The following is a 15,823-nucleotide window of genomic DNA, read 5'->3' on the forward strand; positions in this document are numbered from 1 at the left end:
CTCTACCTATAATTACGGTTCACGAAATAGTTCGGACTAGAGAAGTATGGATTATTTGTTGCATAGTGTAGTGTTTAAACACTAACAAATAATGTAAAAGAATGTAGGCTTATAAATATTATGCGTAGGTTTAATATATCTACGCTATAATATTACACGCAGGTTAAATTAATTACCTATTTAAACAGTGCAACTCACTCGTTCTGCCTAGGCAGAACGAAATCTCTCACACGTAAAATGCTAACAATGTTTCACCAAAACCATAATAAATTTAAAACGTTTTGAAGCAAATAGATTGCTTGAGTTGAGCAATCTCACTACTAGAGATGGATCATTTCACAGGCAAATTCCTACCCAGTATGTGAAAAATCACATTAAAAGCCTTTTCATTTATAACACTAGCTATTTTAATCAAAGTAACCTGTGAAAAATCACGACGCAAAATATCTCAAGTTTGAAAATTATTACATTTAATACAGCTTTAGTTTCTTAAATTTCCGCAAGCGACGCGAGCTTAGATGCTAAATGCAACGCGAGCGAGAACACTCGCATCGTTTCGTGTTGAAAAAAGAAAAATATTAAGTTAATGCAAAAAAAATTGTCTGAAAAATCACTTTGAAGATAGAAAATAATTTCACCAAATGAAAATGATTTAAAAGTAGCAATAATACCCATCTCTACTCTTTATAACTCCCGCGTTGTATACATTTGTTTTCCAGATGACTTATTTTGCAATAGCGAATCTGTTTTGCCAGGATTTCCGCTAAGCCCTCGCTTTTCCCTCCAAAAGGCGCGGATTTACTTCCACTTTTCAGTTTCACGTAGGATCTGAGGAATTCTCTTACAAACGAGATAATTTTGTGTCAAAACCGTTTTACGGGTGACAGTGAAAAGATAACAAAGTGATTTAGGACGAAAGTGCCTACAACCACAAGAATTAAATTAGAGCCTACCTAGTACCCAAGTACCATCTGACGGCCTCCCTTGCACAGTGGTAAGCTCTGGGGTCTTATTAATGGGAGGTCCCGGATTTGATTTCCAGCAGGGGTTTGGAATTTTATAATTTCTAAATCACTGGGAGGCTTCGGCGGTGGCTAGTCACCGGTAAAGCCGTGCCGCCAAGCGATTTTGCGTCCCAGTACGATGCCGTGTAGAAACCAAAGGAGTATAGTTAACACGGGTTTAATAAAAACTGCCATACCCCTTCCAGGATAGCCCACTTCCATTTTAGACAGCATCATCACTTACCACCAGGTGAGATTGCAGTCAAGGGCTAACGTTTATCTGAATTTAAAAACACTAGACATAAAGTAAAAGAAAGCAGATAGGATCATAATATTACATTAACACTCATCTATGAGTTATTAGTATTAGGACTAGGCCCGCAACAAATCCATACTAATATTACAAAGGGAAAAGTGTGTCTGTCTGTCTACTAGCTTTTGACGGCCCATCCGCTTAGTCGATTTTGACGAAATACAGAAAAAATAGCTGCCGGTGTATATTGAGTCCGATTTTTTTGAAAGCGATTTCGAAGCTATTACAAAGTTGTGGTTTCGACAGGAAAGTCCTAGTAGAGTTTTAGAAGTCCAGTTTATTGACTAAACTACCCTTGCAAATAGTACAGAAATCGAATTTGAATTTTTCAAAAGTGGTCTAGACAAGTTACCAATGTTTCGAGAAAATTCGGATGCAAAGATTATTGGGAAGACCCAGGGCATTCCTAATTGGAGACATTCCCCAAAAGGTCAATACCTACTGCGATTGATACCTGAAATAGATTACTTAGGTAGGTAAATAGGTACGTAATAAAAAAATCTGGACTGGAATCCTACTTTTATGTAAAGTTGTTTGGTGTATATGGTTCTAAATTTTAGTTTGCCTTCTACTTATCATAGATTAAATCTTAGCTACATATACATACAGAGTGTTTGGTAATAGTATATAATGACGACACGTACCCATGCTACATTGATCTGATAAACATAATGCTGAAGTAAAATGACGAAATAAAATTGTAAAAATTTCCATACAAAACTTTAATTTTTTTTATGACCAAGTTTTCATGGCCCTAACTCACTGAGATCGTTGGCCTCGGCCTATCTAAAGATGGCCAACGATCTCAGTAAGTTAGGGCACGGTAGGGTCATGAAAACTTTGACATACTTAATTTTTTTTTTAAATTTTGTATGGAAATTTTTATAATTTTATTTCGTCATTATACTTCAGCGTTGTGTTCATCAGCTCAAAGGAGCATGGGTACGTGTCGTCATTATATACTAATTACCAAACACCCTGTATTGTGTAGACCCTAAAAAGACACAAGTAGGTAACTATAGGTTTGATTCAATATCTCAAACAAATTTTCGTCCCGTGTTAATCCTACCCCGTTTGGTCTGAGGGCATTATTTATTGACGCATAGTAGTGGCCCGCCCTTTTCTCTTAGCATCAAGTACATACCTTAAAGAGCTTTTAAGTGGACCCCGTTTTACCGTGATGTGACATTTGCGACATGTCGCCCGACAAAAAGTTGCAGCACCCCGTTCTCTATCTAGTCTAGGTGCTCTTCAAAAAGCAACATTTCATGATTTATCTATAGCGTTGCTCTATTTTGTATGAAATTAAATGCAGAATCAATAACTTAAATTAGTAAATCATTAAGTAATAATTAATCCAATATTTAAATTCGACTTTCTAGTAGGTAGGTACCTACTCTACTGAATTTTTTCCCGACTTGTTCTCAATAATTGCGTCTACTGCAGTGAATCAGTGGGAGATAAAACAAACAAAATGACTGGATATTTCAAAAGAGCAGGTACAGTCAACTAAGCCTATCTGAAAAACAATTACTTATAGGAAAAAAGTTAATTAAGTAGGTTGGTTTTGAATGGTATTTAATTATAGGTACTAATTACTAATTAATTATTTTATTTAATCAATTAGGGTGCTAAATTATCTGTCATGTCTAGCCAGCTAAACCACATATTGTGGCTAAGCTGCTGTGACCTAAAAAGCCGTTAGCCGGTAGCTGCTATAGGCGCCGCCAAAATATGGGATTTTAGAAATACTGATGTTTCTAAAAATGTAGAAACCAAATTAAAAACCTTAGTCTTACGTAGCAGTCTATTTAGAAACAATAGTTTTTGCAAATTCCTACGTTTTTTGGCGATAACTCAAAAGCTATTTTTTGCAGTTAATGGCAGTATATAACACGTAGTAGTTCGTGCCGTAAGGAAACGACATAAATAATATTGTGAAGCATAGGTATAATAAAAGGATAAAAAAATCTCTCGTGTGCAAAATTACGATTAGAGGTTGGGTGCTACTGAGTCAGTACGAACCCAACGGTGTAATTAATGTTCCAGGTACGCCTATGTAGGCTCTTTAAATATTTAAACGGGAATAAGTAATGAGTGAAAGTTGGGTGCGCGCTGAAAATTTTATAGCGGTACCGACCTACCCCTTTTTAAAACCGGCCCAAAATATGCAAGCGATAAAAAAGTTTGCCAACTCCGGCCCTCGATGTGATTTAAATGACAAAAATATTTGTTTGAGCATCGTTCGAACGCGATATGAACTATATGGTACAGATTACAAGTCTGGTTACGAAAAGTCTTTTGAATCCCACCAAAAACATTTCATGTAAAAAGGTAGCCAAGACTCACAAGTTCATAATGTTTTCACTGTTAAAAAGTTATGAGATCTCTAGTAGAGCCAAGCCCCTAGCTGAGCTTAGATTTGTGCTGGCTATGGGACCTATCCCAAGTCCAAAGTAATATAGCTCTTAAATGTTCTTGACTATATCACATTTATAACAATAAATAACAAATCACTCTACTTACAAGCTCTGATTCTACAAACCCTACATCTTGGTAAAAAAAGAACGGCTTGGCCGTTTAATGTTCGTAAAACTATTACATGACATAACATATTTTAAGGCCTTAAGGAATAGTTTGTTCGACAATTACTAATTTGTATTGTACTTCGTGATGGTCGCAGAAGCAATTCCGGGCTTAGATGTCATTTCAGATAAAAAATCCACGAACTGTAAACGGCCAAGCCGTACTTTTTTTACCAAGATATAGGGTTTGTAGAATCAGAACTTGTAAGTAGAGTGATTTGTTATTTATTGTTATAAATTTGATACAGTCAAGAACATTTAAGAGCTATATTACTTTGGACTTGGGATAGGTCCCATGGCCAGCACAAATCTAAGCTCAGCTAGGGGCTTGGCTCTACTAGAGATCTCATAACTTTTTAACAGTGAAAACATTATGAACTTGTGAGTCTTGGCTACCTTTTTACATGAAATGTTTTTGGTGGGATTTCATTTCTTTTTGGCAGGTGCCCTAGATTTTTTTGGATCTATTTTTTGTAGGTAGTACATCATTTTCATGGCCACTCTCTATCGTTACCTCTTTTTTTAAAAGCTTTTATTCAACTTGCAATGTACTCGTATGTAAATATGTGTGTTCGGGTGGAATCTTGCAACTCAATTTTGAAGCAGATATACCAAATTTCAGTCTTTTAGGACTTCAGGAAACACAGATACTTGGTACGTTTGATAAATCTGCCACGGACATCTTATCCTGAAAACTTTAGAATTCGAGCAACAGATTTTACAGATATGCATCTCATATACGAGGGGATGAAGGGGGACCCGATTTCTTAATTTATCTGTTGTTCATAATTGTTGAAATTCCTACTTAATGCCAAATTTCAGTCTTCTAGAACTTCAGAAAGTACCCTAGAATTTGTGACTAGAGGTTTTGAATGTCGATAAATCTGAAACTATAAAAGCTAGACAATTGATACTCAGTGCGTTTAATGAATCTGCCAAGGACATCTTATCCTGAAAATATCAGCATTCTAGCGATAGAATTTACAGATTTGCTTCCCCCATACAGAGGCGTAGAGGGGGGAAATTTCCAAAATCTTAATTTTCCTGTAGTTTGTATGCAATTTCTAGTCTACATACCAAATTTCAGTCTTCTAGGACTTCGGGAAGTGCCCTAGAATTACAGACTAGAAGTTTTGACTGTCAATAAATTTGAAACTATAAAAGCTAGACAATTGATACTCAATGCGTTTAATAAATCTGCCAAGGACATCTTATCCTGAAAATATCAGCATTCTAGCGACAGAATTTACAGATTTGCTTTTCTCATAAGAGGCGTAGAGGGGGGAAATTTCCAAAGTCTTAATTTTTCTGTAGTTTGTATACAATTTATAGTCTATTTACCAAATTTCAGTCTTCTAGGACTTCGGGAAGTGCCCTAGAATTACAGACTAGAAGTTTGACTGTCAATAAATCTGAAACTATAAAAGCTAGACAATTGATACTCGGTGCGTTTAATAAGTCTGCCAAGGACATCTTATCCTGAAAATATCAGCATTCTAGCGACAGAATTTACAGATTTGCTTTTCTCATAAGAGGCGTAGAGGGGAGGAATTTCTAAAATCTTAATTTTCCTGTAGTTTGTATGCAATTTCTAGTCTACATACCAAATTTCAGTCTTCTAGGACTTCGGGAAGTGCCCTAGAATTACAGACTAGAAGTTTGACTGTCAATAAATCTGAAACTATAAAAGCTAGACAATTGATACTCAGTGCGTTTAATAAATCTGCCAAGGACATCTTATCCTGAAAATATCAGCATTCTAGCAACAGAATTTACAGATTTGCTTTTCTCATAAGAGGCGTAGAGGGGGGGAATTTCCAAAGTCTTAATTTTTCTGTAGTTTGTATGCAATTTCTAGTCTACATACCAAATTTCAGTCTTCTAGGACTTCGGGAAGTGCCCTAGAATTACAGACTAGAAGTTTGACTGTCAATAAATCTGAAACTATAAAAGCTAGACAATTGATACTCAGTGCGTTTAATAAATCTGCCAAGGACATCTTATCCTGAAAATATCAGCATTCTAGCGACAGAATTTACAGATTTGCTTTTCTCATAAGAGACGTAGAGGGGGGGAATTTCCAAAGTCTTAATTTTCCTGTAGTTTGTATGCAATGTCTAGTCTACATACCAAATTTCAGTCTTCTAGGACTTCGGGAAGTGCCCTAGAATTACAGACTAGAAGTTTGACTGTCAATAAATCTGAAACTATAAAAGCTAGACAATTGATACTCAGTGCGTTTAATAAATCTGCCAAGGACATCTTATCCTGAAAATATCAGCATTCTAGCGACAGAATTTACAGATTTGCTTTTCTCATAAGAGGCGTAGAGGGGGGGAATTTCCAAAGTCTTAATTTTCCTGTAGTTTGTATGCAATGTCTAGTCTACATACCAAATTTCAGTCTTCTAGGACTTCGGGAAGTGCCCTAGAATTACAGACTAGAAGTTTGACTGTCAATAAATCTGAAACTATAAAAGCTAGACAATTGATACTCAGTGCGTTTAATAAATCTGCCAAGGACATCTTATCCTGAAAATATCAGCATTCTAGCGACAGAATTTACAGATTTGCTTTTCTCATAAGAGGCGTAGAGGGGGGGAATTTCCAAAGTCTTAATTTTCCTGTAGTTTGTATGCAATTTCTAGTCTACATACCAAATTTCAGTCTTCTAGGACTTCGGGAAGTACCTTAGAGACTTCGGGAAGTACATGATCATCAGTGAGGGACGAAATCGGCGTATTTTAGGTATCAATAAATCTGTAACCATAAAAGCTAGATATTTGATATTTGGTGTATTTGGTAAATTTGCTGAGGACACCTTATACTGAAAATTTCAGCTTTCTAGCGTCATCCAGACCGAAGTTATGACGGGTCGAAAAGACGGCGAAACACTTCGAGAAAAAGGTACGTAGCGCCCCGGCCGCCGCGTTTGGCTCGTCTGATACAGCGTGTTTTTAATTGGGATAGGGGAAATTTAAAACCATTTAAGAAATAAAAGAATAGGAATAGGAAGTAATAAGAATAAGTAAGACTTAATATTTTCCTTAGATAATTTTCCTGTATTTGCTATGATTTTGGATTTCCCCATAGTGGCACAGTTAAAAAAAACATTGTAGATAGGCACCTATACTTGAAAAAAACTGAAACGATCAAATGTTAATACAGCGTGGTGCAACAGCAACGAGCACGTCTACATTGATGCGCGGGTACGTGTGTACGATTTGGTAAGGTTGGATCTGTATGAAACACATCACACTGCAGTGTGTAACGACGTAACGGATGGGTGGGGAACGCGATTCTTTATACATATTATACCTACTTTTACGTGAAATCGCGCGCATTAATGCTTAAAGGAAAATAGCTGTACCATAAATTCAGTCAATCACAACAATTGCGATTTTTTATTCCATTACAAGTTTAGCCCTTGACTGCAATTTTACTTACTGGGTGGTAAGTGATGATGCAGTCTAAGATGGAAGTGGGCTAACTTGAAAGGAGTAGTGGGAGTATTTCATAATCACAATCCGTGGATAATAGGTATGCAGCAGTTTTAAATAAAACCTAGTCTAGAACTAGATACGAAACGAAAAGGAACGGCTACAAAGAGCATAGGAAATTTCTCTTCTTATGAGAACAAATTACGATTATTAAGAGGGGTCTCTCCGTCACTCGCTCCATACAAAAGTAGTTCGTCTCTCACTGGAATACTAACCAATCATACTCAATGGAATTTTGTAGAAACGTTCCGGGAACTAATAGGTATCTATGTCTGTGGTTTTCTAGATATCCGTTAAAATATTCGGTTTTAAAGTTACGCGGTCTTAAAAATTCACATACAAATCTTTGAGCCCCTGTAATTTTAAAAATACATATTTTTAGAAAAATCTCAAACACCACAGGCACAGATATTAGTTTCTAGAATATGTCTGCAAAATTTCATGGACTTTGGTTGCTAATTTTATTCAAATAAAATTGGGGCTACGATTGTATGGAGTAAGTGACGGAGAGAGCCCTGTTAAAGCAAGAATAAAGCATAGTTTTGTACCTACTCCAGCGTGAAAGCCTAGTAACAGTTACAGAGAATTTTTTATTTCCGACGTTTCTGTAATTTCGTACAATGTACACTCAGCGTCGATAAAATGTGTATGCGAGAGCTGATATTGGAGCCGAGATGAAATGTGTGCATGTGAGTAAATAATAATATTATATCTGATTTATATCGACTTACCGCATGGAATTAGCGCCTGCCTAGTTTTACAATGGATAACACAATAATTTTATTAGCTACACAATTATATTATTAACAATTTTCATTATAATCATGTTCCTTCGCTTCAAAATATCTAGCCATATTTTATTTAGCTAGGTAGTTTCGCAAACGGAATAACGCGCGCACGCTCGAATGTGTTGAAATAGAATGTATGAAAATGTTAGGAGAGTGCCATATCCATACTAATATTATAAGTGTGTGATTTTGATGAAATTTGGTACAGAGTTAGCTTACATCCTGGGGACGAACATGGGCTTTTATCTTGGAAAAGCAGAGTTCCCAGAGGATTCTTAAAAATCCATCCGTTTAACCACTTTATATGAAATTCGGTTCAGAGGTAGCTTGCATCCCGGAAATTGACATAGGCAACTTTTTATCCCGGAGAATCAAAAAATTCCCACGGGATTTAAGATAAATATTTAAATCCACGCGGATGAAGTCGCTTGCATCATCTAGTTAGTCATTAAAAAACTCAAAAAAGCAATCCAAAATCCTAGACAGCGCACTTAAATATTTGAAGCCGACTGTAACCTCGCGAGACCGCGGCACAGAGATATTAAATTTAAAAATGTACGCGAGCGAAATTGCTGCCTGCACGCGTTTTGGGACATTTGAAAAAAACATAGATTGGGTCCGAAATTCCCAACAAAAGTTACGCCTATGCGGTTACGCTTATTGTTAAGCTGGAAAGCTAGTCCCCGTAATTGGATTTTTGAAGGGGATGTATTTCGTTTGTAGATTCGGTTACCTTTGAAAATTGTGTGATTTTAAACACCTGTAGGTAGCTGTTAGCACACTTTATTAGAGTTATGCTTGGAGTGTCTCTATGTAATCAAATCAAAAGTGAATACATTAACAGGGCTCTCTCCGTCACTCGCTTCATACAATCGTAGTTCCAATTTCATTTGAATATTAAGCAACCAAAGTCCATGAACTTTTACAGACATATTCTAGAAACTAATATCTGTGTCTGTTTTAGATTTTTTTTTTAATATATAGTTTTAAAATTACTGGGGCTCAAAGATTTGTATGTAAATTTTTAAGACCGCGTAACTTTGAAATTGAATATTTTAACAGAAATCTGGAAAACCACAAACATAGATATTAGTTTCTAGAATATGTCTGCAAAATTTCATGGACTTTGGTTGCTTAATATTCAAATGAAATTGGAACTACGTTTGTATGATGCGAGTGACGAAGAGACCCCTCTTAAGTAGCTCAACGCTCAAAACTGAAGTGGCAATGGGCAGGGCACATAGTCCGAAAATCGATAGAAGTTCGGAACCCAAGGTGTTAGAATTGTTAGAAATGCTGGCTTCAGATTGGACCACTTGTTTTGCTATCACTGTTATAGTTTCCATTTTTCGTGGGAGGCTAAAAATTTAAATACGTGGATAATAAAAATTAATTTATTCCAAAAATTTACTAAACAATCTTAAGTATAAATAAAACCATAGTTGTTTCTTTACAGAGAACAAAAATATATATAAAATGTACACAGTATCATACAAAAAGAAAGGTAACATTAGAACCAATTCATAAATACAGAAGATAGTTAAAAGATTGTTTCAATAAAAAATCGTTTGGCACAAATCACTTGATTCTGATCATTTATCTTATTTATTAATAATATTATTTTTATATTAAAAAAATGAGCATTTTTTTTTATTATGCTAGGAATTAGAACAATTTTTTTTACTACCACAAGTTCTATAACTAAGGAATTATAGTAACTGGCACAAAATTCATACACACTCATCAAATACGTAGATTCAAAACAGAGACCTCATATTTTAGCAAAAAAGAGAAAAAAATAAGTACAGGCATTTTTCTCTTAAAGATAGAAAAAGTGTACGAGCAAATGTAATAGTTGATAATAGTTGATTTTATAGGAAGTATAAACGCGCGTTCACACCAACAAAAGCTTGTGTTCAACGCCGCGTCATGTTCGGCGAAAAATAATTACGATGGTTGCAGCGTTCCAACACACTACGCTTTTTATTGGTTTGAACACGGCTTAGTACTTTTGTATGTTATTATTACACCACAAATAAAAGGTGACGAAAGAGAAAACTAAAGTTTGTAATAAAAATAATATCATGTAGGTCTCAGCATTTTGAAAAATTTAAGAAAATATAGATCTACTTTGTATTACAATTTTTTTGTTCATCTCTAACATCAAACATATAAGGGTCTTCCCACGAGGGTAATGTTTTTTTCAATACATAATATATTATCATCCAGTTGAAGGTACAATTTGAATGTATCGACCAATACAATCACCTTAACATAACTCTCATTAAAATATTAAATTCACATATTATTTTGGCAAGTAGGTATATGTAACATTTTTATGTTAAGCATAACGAAGATGCACGTTTTGGGAATGGTTAAGTTTGTGTTAATATTTAACGAGTGCTCGGATCATTCTAAGTAGTTATAGCTTATTCCTTCATGCTTTAAAAATGGACAAATTTCAAGGTCTATTTTTGATAGAGTAGGTACCTACAAATGGTTAGACTTCACGTAAAAAATATTAAGCTGAGGTTACAATACGCTTACATTGTGAGTTTTTATTGATGTAGTCATGTCATTTAATTCTTTAGTCTTAACAGAAGCAGACACATTATATTATTATTTTTAAAAAATAATCAAAAGGTTTGTTCAGTTCATTAGACAGGTAGTCCAAGCAGATAAAAAAAAATTATGCTATTCCGAATTCATTCAATTTTATAAAGTGTAAGCTTAAAATTTTAACTTTCGTTTGAGTATATCGTAACATAGTGTCGTATATAACATTTTAAATCAGCATTTTTCCCGAGAAACTTTTAGATCTGTCAATTTACATTAGTTTTCAATATTTAATCTATCTGTAATCTGTAGAAGAGTTACTTAGCAACGTTGTCATTTGTCAAAAACACATATTATACAGTGAATGATTACAGATAGATTGAATGTCGAAAATGGACGTAAGTTTAGTTTGTGTAAAACCAAACCAAATAGGGCTGTGGCCTGTACTTAATTAGTCTACGAGAAATAGCGTAATGTAAGCCTAGCTTAATATACGATGGCACATCGCGCCACATTATCTCCACTAAGTAATATAATTTTATTAGTTAATAATTATAAAAGATCTGTACAAAATATTTTGTACCTGTTTTTAAAACTCAGGTACGTACCTACAAAAATATACACTACACGTAATGCCTCTATTATTTACAAAGTGTTTATATTATTATGCACAATTTGTTCATTTAATAAGACTAGCCCTCGCTAAGTAATTACAAATGTATAAAGTTATCTAAAAATTCGTTATTCACATTCTCAGACCATTAAATGTTTCTAGATAGATCCATATATTTGAATTTGATTTGATTTATACTGATAAATGGTGTTCAAGACGCGCAGGTGTGGCCGTAGCTTTATAACCATTTACATTTTGAACTTAGAAAAATTGACTGTGCTATATACACAATAGTAAGTTAATCATGTAAGCTACTTACTTGAGTAAAACTTACAGGTATAATCGCGGCCTTATAAGTAACTATTAAACTGCCATTTCTTCAGTCTTCATACGAAAGCTCTCAAGTTTGTTATCATAACCATTAGTTTCCAACAATAGAAGTCTATCTAGATACGTTAATAGTCTAACATTACATTAAACAAGTATACCTATTTTTTGAAGCATTTATTCAGTCGTACATTATTTAATATATTAAATTAAAATACATTTCGTTGAACACAAACACTTTACAGTCTAGTATTTTAAGGCTGAGATTGACTTTTTACACTTTTCACTTCACAATATTTCATAATGTCTTATTGTTAATTATTTTTGGTGGTGAACTAAAGTTCTGTGGTAGTTTCCACGGGCGATTGTTCGTACGAGAATCCGGAAAAGTTTCGCTTCCCGAATATGACGTTGTCGTTGTCCGTAGACCTAGAAATAAGGGTAATTTTTTTTTTATTTTTTACTTATATTTATTATTGAAGCGAATCTTCGGGTTTGTGGCGGTTGCCACAGTTGCAAGACGAGGTCGCGTCTCACTGGTACAACAGACCTCGATACGATACTAAGCCGGACGCCACTCATGCCGCTCTTATTACATGGCAGAACAAGTACCTTAAAGCTGAAGTGCATATAGAACACGCAAATCTGAATCACACTAAGAGTTTTCTGAAACGTGCACTATATATAGGAGTTTTTCAATATACAGCCAGCCCAGCTGGCGTCCCGAGCACTGATGTGCTCCGAGCCTTCTTGCTCGTGCGAAGGAAAATTTCCCTATTAATACGGTCGAGCACACAGACACCGCTCCCGTAAATACACATCAATATACGATTTCGTATAGGAAATTTGCTAATTCTAAGACAAGTTCTGTGGACGGTTTTTAGCTTTACTTTCATGTATTTGGATATGTGTTCACGCGACCGAATTCGGTACTACTAAAAAGCATGCAAAGTGAGCCCGGCCAAGGGTCTTAACTCACCTTTGCAATCCTGGAATCTCATCGTAGGCCATAATGGGCTGCGACGCTTTCTTCTTATGGTTCCCACTGTTGACCTTCCTACCAAGAGTCGCGGCTAGCAACCCATGGCCCAAGCTGTTATTATTGACTCGCGGCAACGTGCCAAGTGCATTATTCAATGCGTGGTTGTTTGGCACTCGTCGGTTGAGCGTCTGTGTGTTGCGCGCAGTGGACGTGTTGTTGGCGAGACTGTCGAAGTTCTGGTTGTGGACTTTGTTCAAAGTGCCACCGTTTTCGTTGACGCTTGAAGCGCGCGCTGTTGTCGCCGTTTCAGAGATCGTGGGACTCCTCTCACCTAAAAACACGCATTTAATTGAATTACGCTAATGATTTATTTTACCCTATTACTAATTATTATACTAATCTTTAACTTACCGTTATCTTTGGATAAATACTGAACATTGTGAAAATTAAAAGCGTGGTTATTAGGGCTGAAGTCTAGCTGCAAATCTGCATCATCCACAGCCATGTTCAAAACCTGCAAGGAAGAAGTGTTTAAAATAAAACAATAAAAACGGCGAATCGAGTTTGGAAGATTGAAAACTCTGTTCGATTTTTAGGGTTCCTAAAAAAGAAAAATGGAACCCTTATGGATCACTTTGTTGTCTGTCTGTCCGTCTGTCGTGTCTGTCAAGAAAACCTATAGGGTACTTCCCGTTGACCTAGAATTATGAAAGGCAGGTAGATAAGTCTTATAGCACAAATAAGGGGAAAAATCCGGAAACCGTGAATTTGTGGTTACATCACAGAAAAAAAAATGCGTTTAAATTTTCAAAGTAAGATAACTATACCAAGTGGGGTATCATATGAAATGGGCTTTAGCTATACATTCTAAGAGTTTTTTTTAATTTTTTTGCGTAAGTTTTTGATTTATCGTGCAAAATATCGGAAAAAATATCCGAGTACGGAACCCTCGGTGCGCGAGTCAGACTCGCACTTGGCTGGTATTTTTACAAAGGTCCGTAGTATATTCGATAAAAAACAGTAATTACCCCCCATACCTGCGTCTCGTATCTTGGCGCGGGCTCGTCCTCGCTGGACTCGTAGCCGGAGGGCGGCCGCGGCGGCGCCATGCTCACGCTCAGCGTGCCGTACTGTTGCAGCGCTTGCTCTTTGTGCTTCTTGTACCTAACACATAGAAAACAACAACATATAATATAGTATATGGTCTTGGGTGTGTAGTGTGTGTAGTAAGTACACCATCTACCTCTAATATCTATAGCTATGTCCTTTGCACCATTTTGGTTGCCTGGAAGAGATCGCTAGGTAGCGTGGCGGATAAGGCCGCCAAATTGTACCTACCTGCCTATATTTTGTTGTGCTTTGTATGTGTTTTTTCTGTACTGATTTTGTAGTGTACAATAAAAGTATATTCATTCATTAATTCATAGGTGTAGAATGTCCTTCCAGCGTCCATGTTTCCTACCATATATCATAACCTAAAGACCTTCAAGGCAAAAGTAAATGGTCATCTTCTAGGCACTTGCTAGGTTGGAATTGACCGTACTTACGTTCCATTCCAACGTCGTATACTTATACGTCATAATTGCTTTTTATTTAGCATGATTGTTCGCAGACAAAGCCTGCCTTGCAAATAAACATAGATAAAGGTCATTAAATTTCTCATTTTAGTTTATGTCGTACCTGTTCCAAGACGCGCAAATGTAGATGGTAGCGGCAGTGGCAGCGACCAAGACTAAAGCGGCCAAAGCAAGCAACGCCGCGGGCAAAGCCGTAGTGAGGGGCGCGGCCGCGATCTGAGGCCTGCGGGGCTGCTCCGCCGGCATTAGGGGGGCTTTCACTGCTACACCTTTCTCTATTGCTCTGTAGAAAAAATTAATAGAAATAAGTACCGATAAGTATAACTCGGTCGCGCTAAGTTTGCACCTCGCTGGAATGCGCCGCCTCTCCCACTTCCCCGCTCACCTCCCCGCGGTCGTCTTGTCGCGTCAGTACGGTTCGCATACCGTACCTAAACGCCAGTGTAACGCAAACTTAGCTTGACCGAGTAGTAGGAAATCATCGCCTCAACCCATGATCGGCTCACTACTGAGCGTGGGTCTCCTCTCGGAATGAGAAGGCCTGAAGGTTACGTCCACCACACTCATCAAATGCGGATTGACAAGCTTCATACACTTTTGAGAACATTATGGAGACCTCTGAAGCTGGTTTCCTCACGATGATTTCCTTCACCGTGATGTGATATTCAATTGCTTAAAACGCATCTCCGAAAAGTGTGTTGGAAATTCTTGAACTGATTTCAACATGTTATTTATTCTAAGACGTATATTATTTGGTAGAAAAGGTAGAAAGGCTATTCCGAACGAGCAGTGGTATATTCGTTTTACTTTTTAAATACAACTAGGTATTTAAAGTTTATTTGAAAAAAAAATGTTTCTATTATATTCTAATAGTTACAATCGAGGGTTACGTCTGAATTGTTATCTGATTTATTACCTACACGGATAACTGTTATCAAATTTTTATCTAACCAACTAACTAACATGCTAAAAAATTATACTTACTTTTGCACCGGCTGCGATTCTCTCGTCAAAATCTCCCCAGTGTTCGGATCGAGTAAATACAACCATACATTAGTGCCTCTGGAATCACTTTCCAAAGTCCCATTCTCTCCCAAATATAGCCTTGAGGTTAACTTCTCCAAGCCAGCTACTAAACCAGTTTTCTCTTCAATAGCGGCGAGGACGTTACGGGCCTTTAGTGGAGTCATTGCGTTTACGTTTAGATCTGCTACTTCTATTATTAATTGGTTGTCTTTTTGTAAGAGATTTATCTGTAACAGAGAGTTGAGAGAAAAAATTACGTACACTTTTTTATAACTATATTATAGGAAGGTTGCCTGGTACAGATTGCTGTAAGCAATAAGGCCGCCTTTGCTCACAATTGTTTTTTTTTTTCTGTTTTCTTCCTCTTCATGTTATTGTGTGAAATAAGGATTTTATCTATCTATCTATCTATCTATCTATAGGCTTGCGCTTGGCTGTAGTTACACCAAACAGGAGATGATGCAGCTTAAGTTGGAGCGCGCCTACCCAGAAAGTGCCTATTGATACGTCTTTTTAAGGTACCAATATTATAGCTAGCAAGGGACAAAAACAT

The 15,823-nt window shown here is 36.4% G+C and overlaps 1 protein-coding gene across 4 annotated transcripts in view; it reads right to left on the reverse strand.

The window, feature by feature from the left end:
• Nucleotides 1–9,569: 9,569 nt before the first annotated feature.
• The window catches only part of LOC123869008 (cadherin-99C), a 175,002-nt gene continuing 168,748 nt past the window's right edge, over nt 9,570–15,823 (reverse strand). For 3 of the 4 annotated variants that reach the window (XM_045911728.1, XM_045911726.1, XM_045911729.1), the window contains 6 exons: nt 15,229–15,497; nt 14,348–14,527; nt 13,696–13,831; nt 13,079–13,181; nt 12,665–12,998; nt 9,570–12,114 (listed from right to left, as the gene is read on the reverse strand). In XM_045911728.1, coding sequence (XP_045767684.1) covers nt 12,021–12,114; nt 12,665–12,998; nt 13,079–13,181; nt 13,696–13,831; nt 14,348–14,527; nt 15,229–15,497 — 1,116 coding nt within the window. In that variant the 3' untranslated portion in view covers nt 9,570–12,020. The remainder of the gene's footprint in view (nt 12,115–12,664; nt 12,999–13,078; nt 13,182–13,695; nt 13,832–14,347; nt 14,528–15,228; nt 15,498–15,823) is intronic. The other variant, XM_045911730.1, reaches the window with a different exon arrangement.

This window comes from Maniola jurtina, chromosome 10 (assembly GCF_905333055.1).
Source record: "Maniola jurtina chromosome 10, ilManJurt1.1, whole genome shotgun sequence".
NCBI classification, from domain to species: domain Eukaryota; kingdom Metazoa; phylum Arthropoda; class Insecta; order Lepidoptera; family Nymphalidae; genus Maniola; species Maniola jurtina.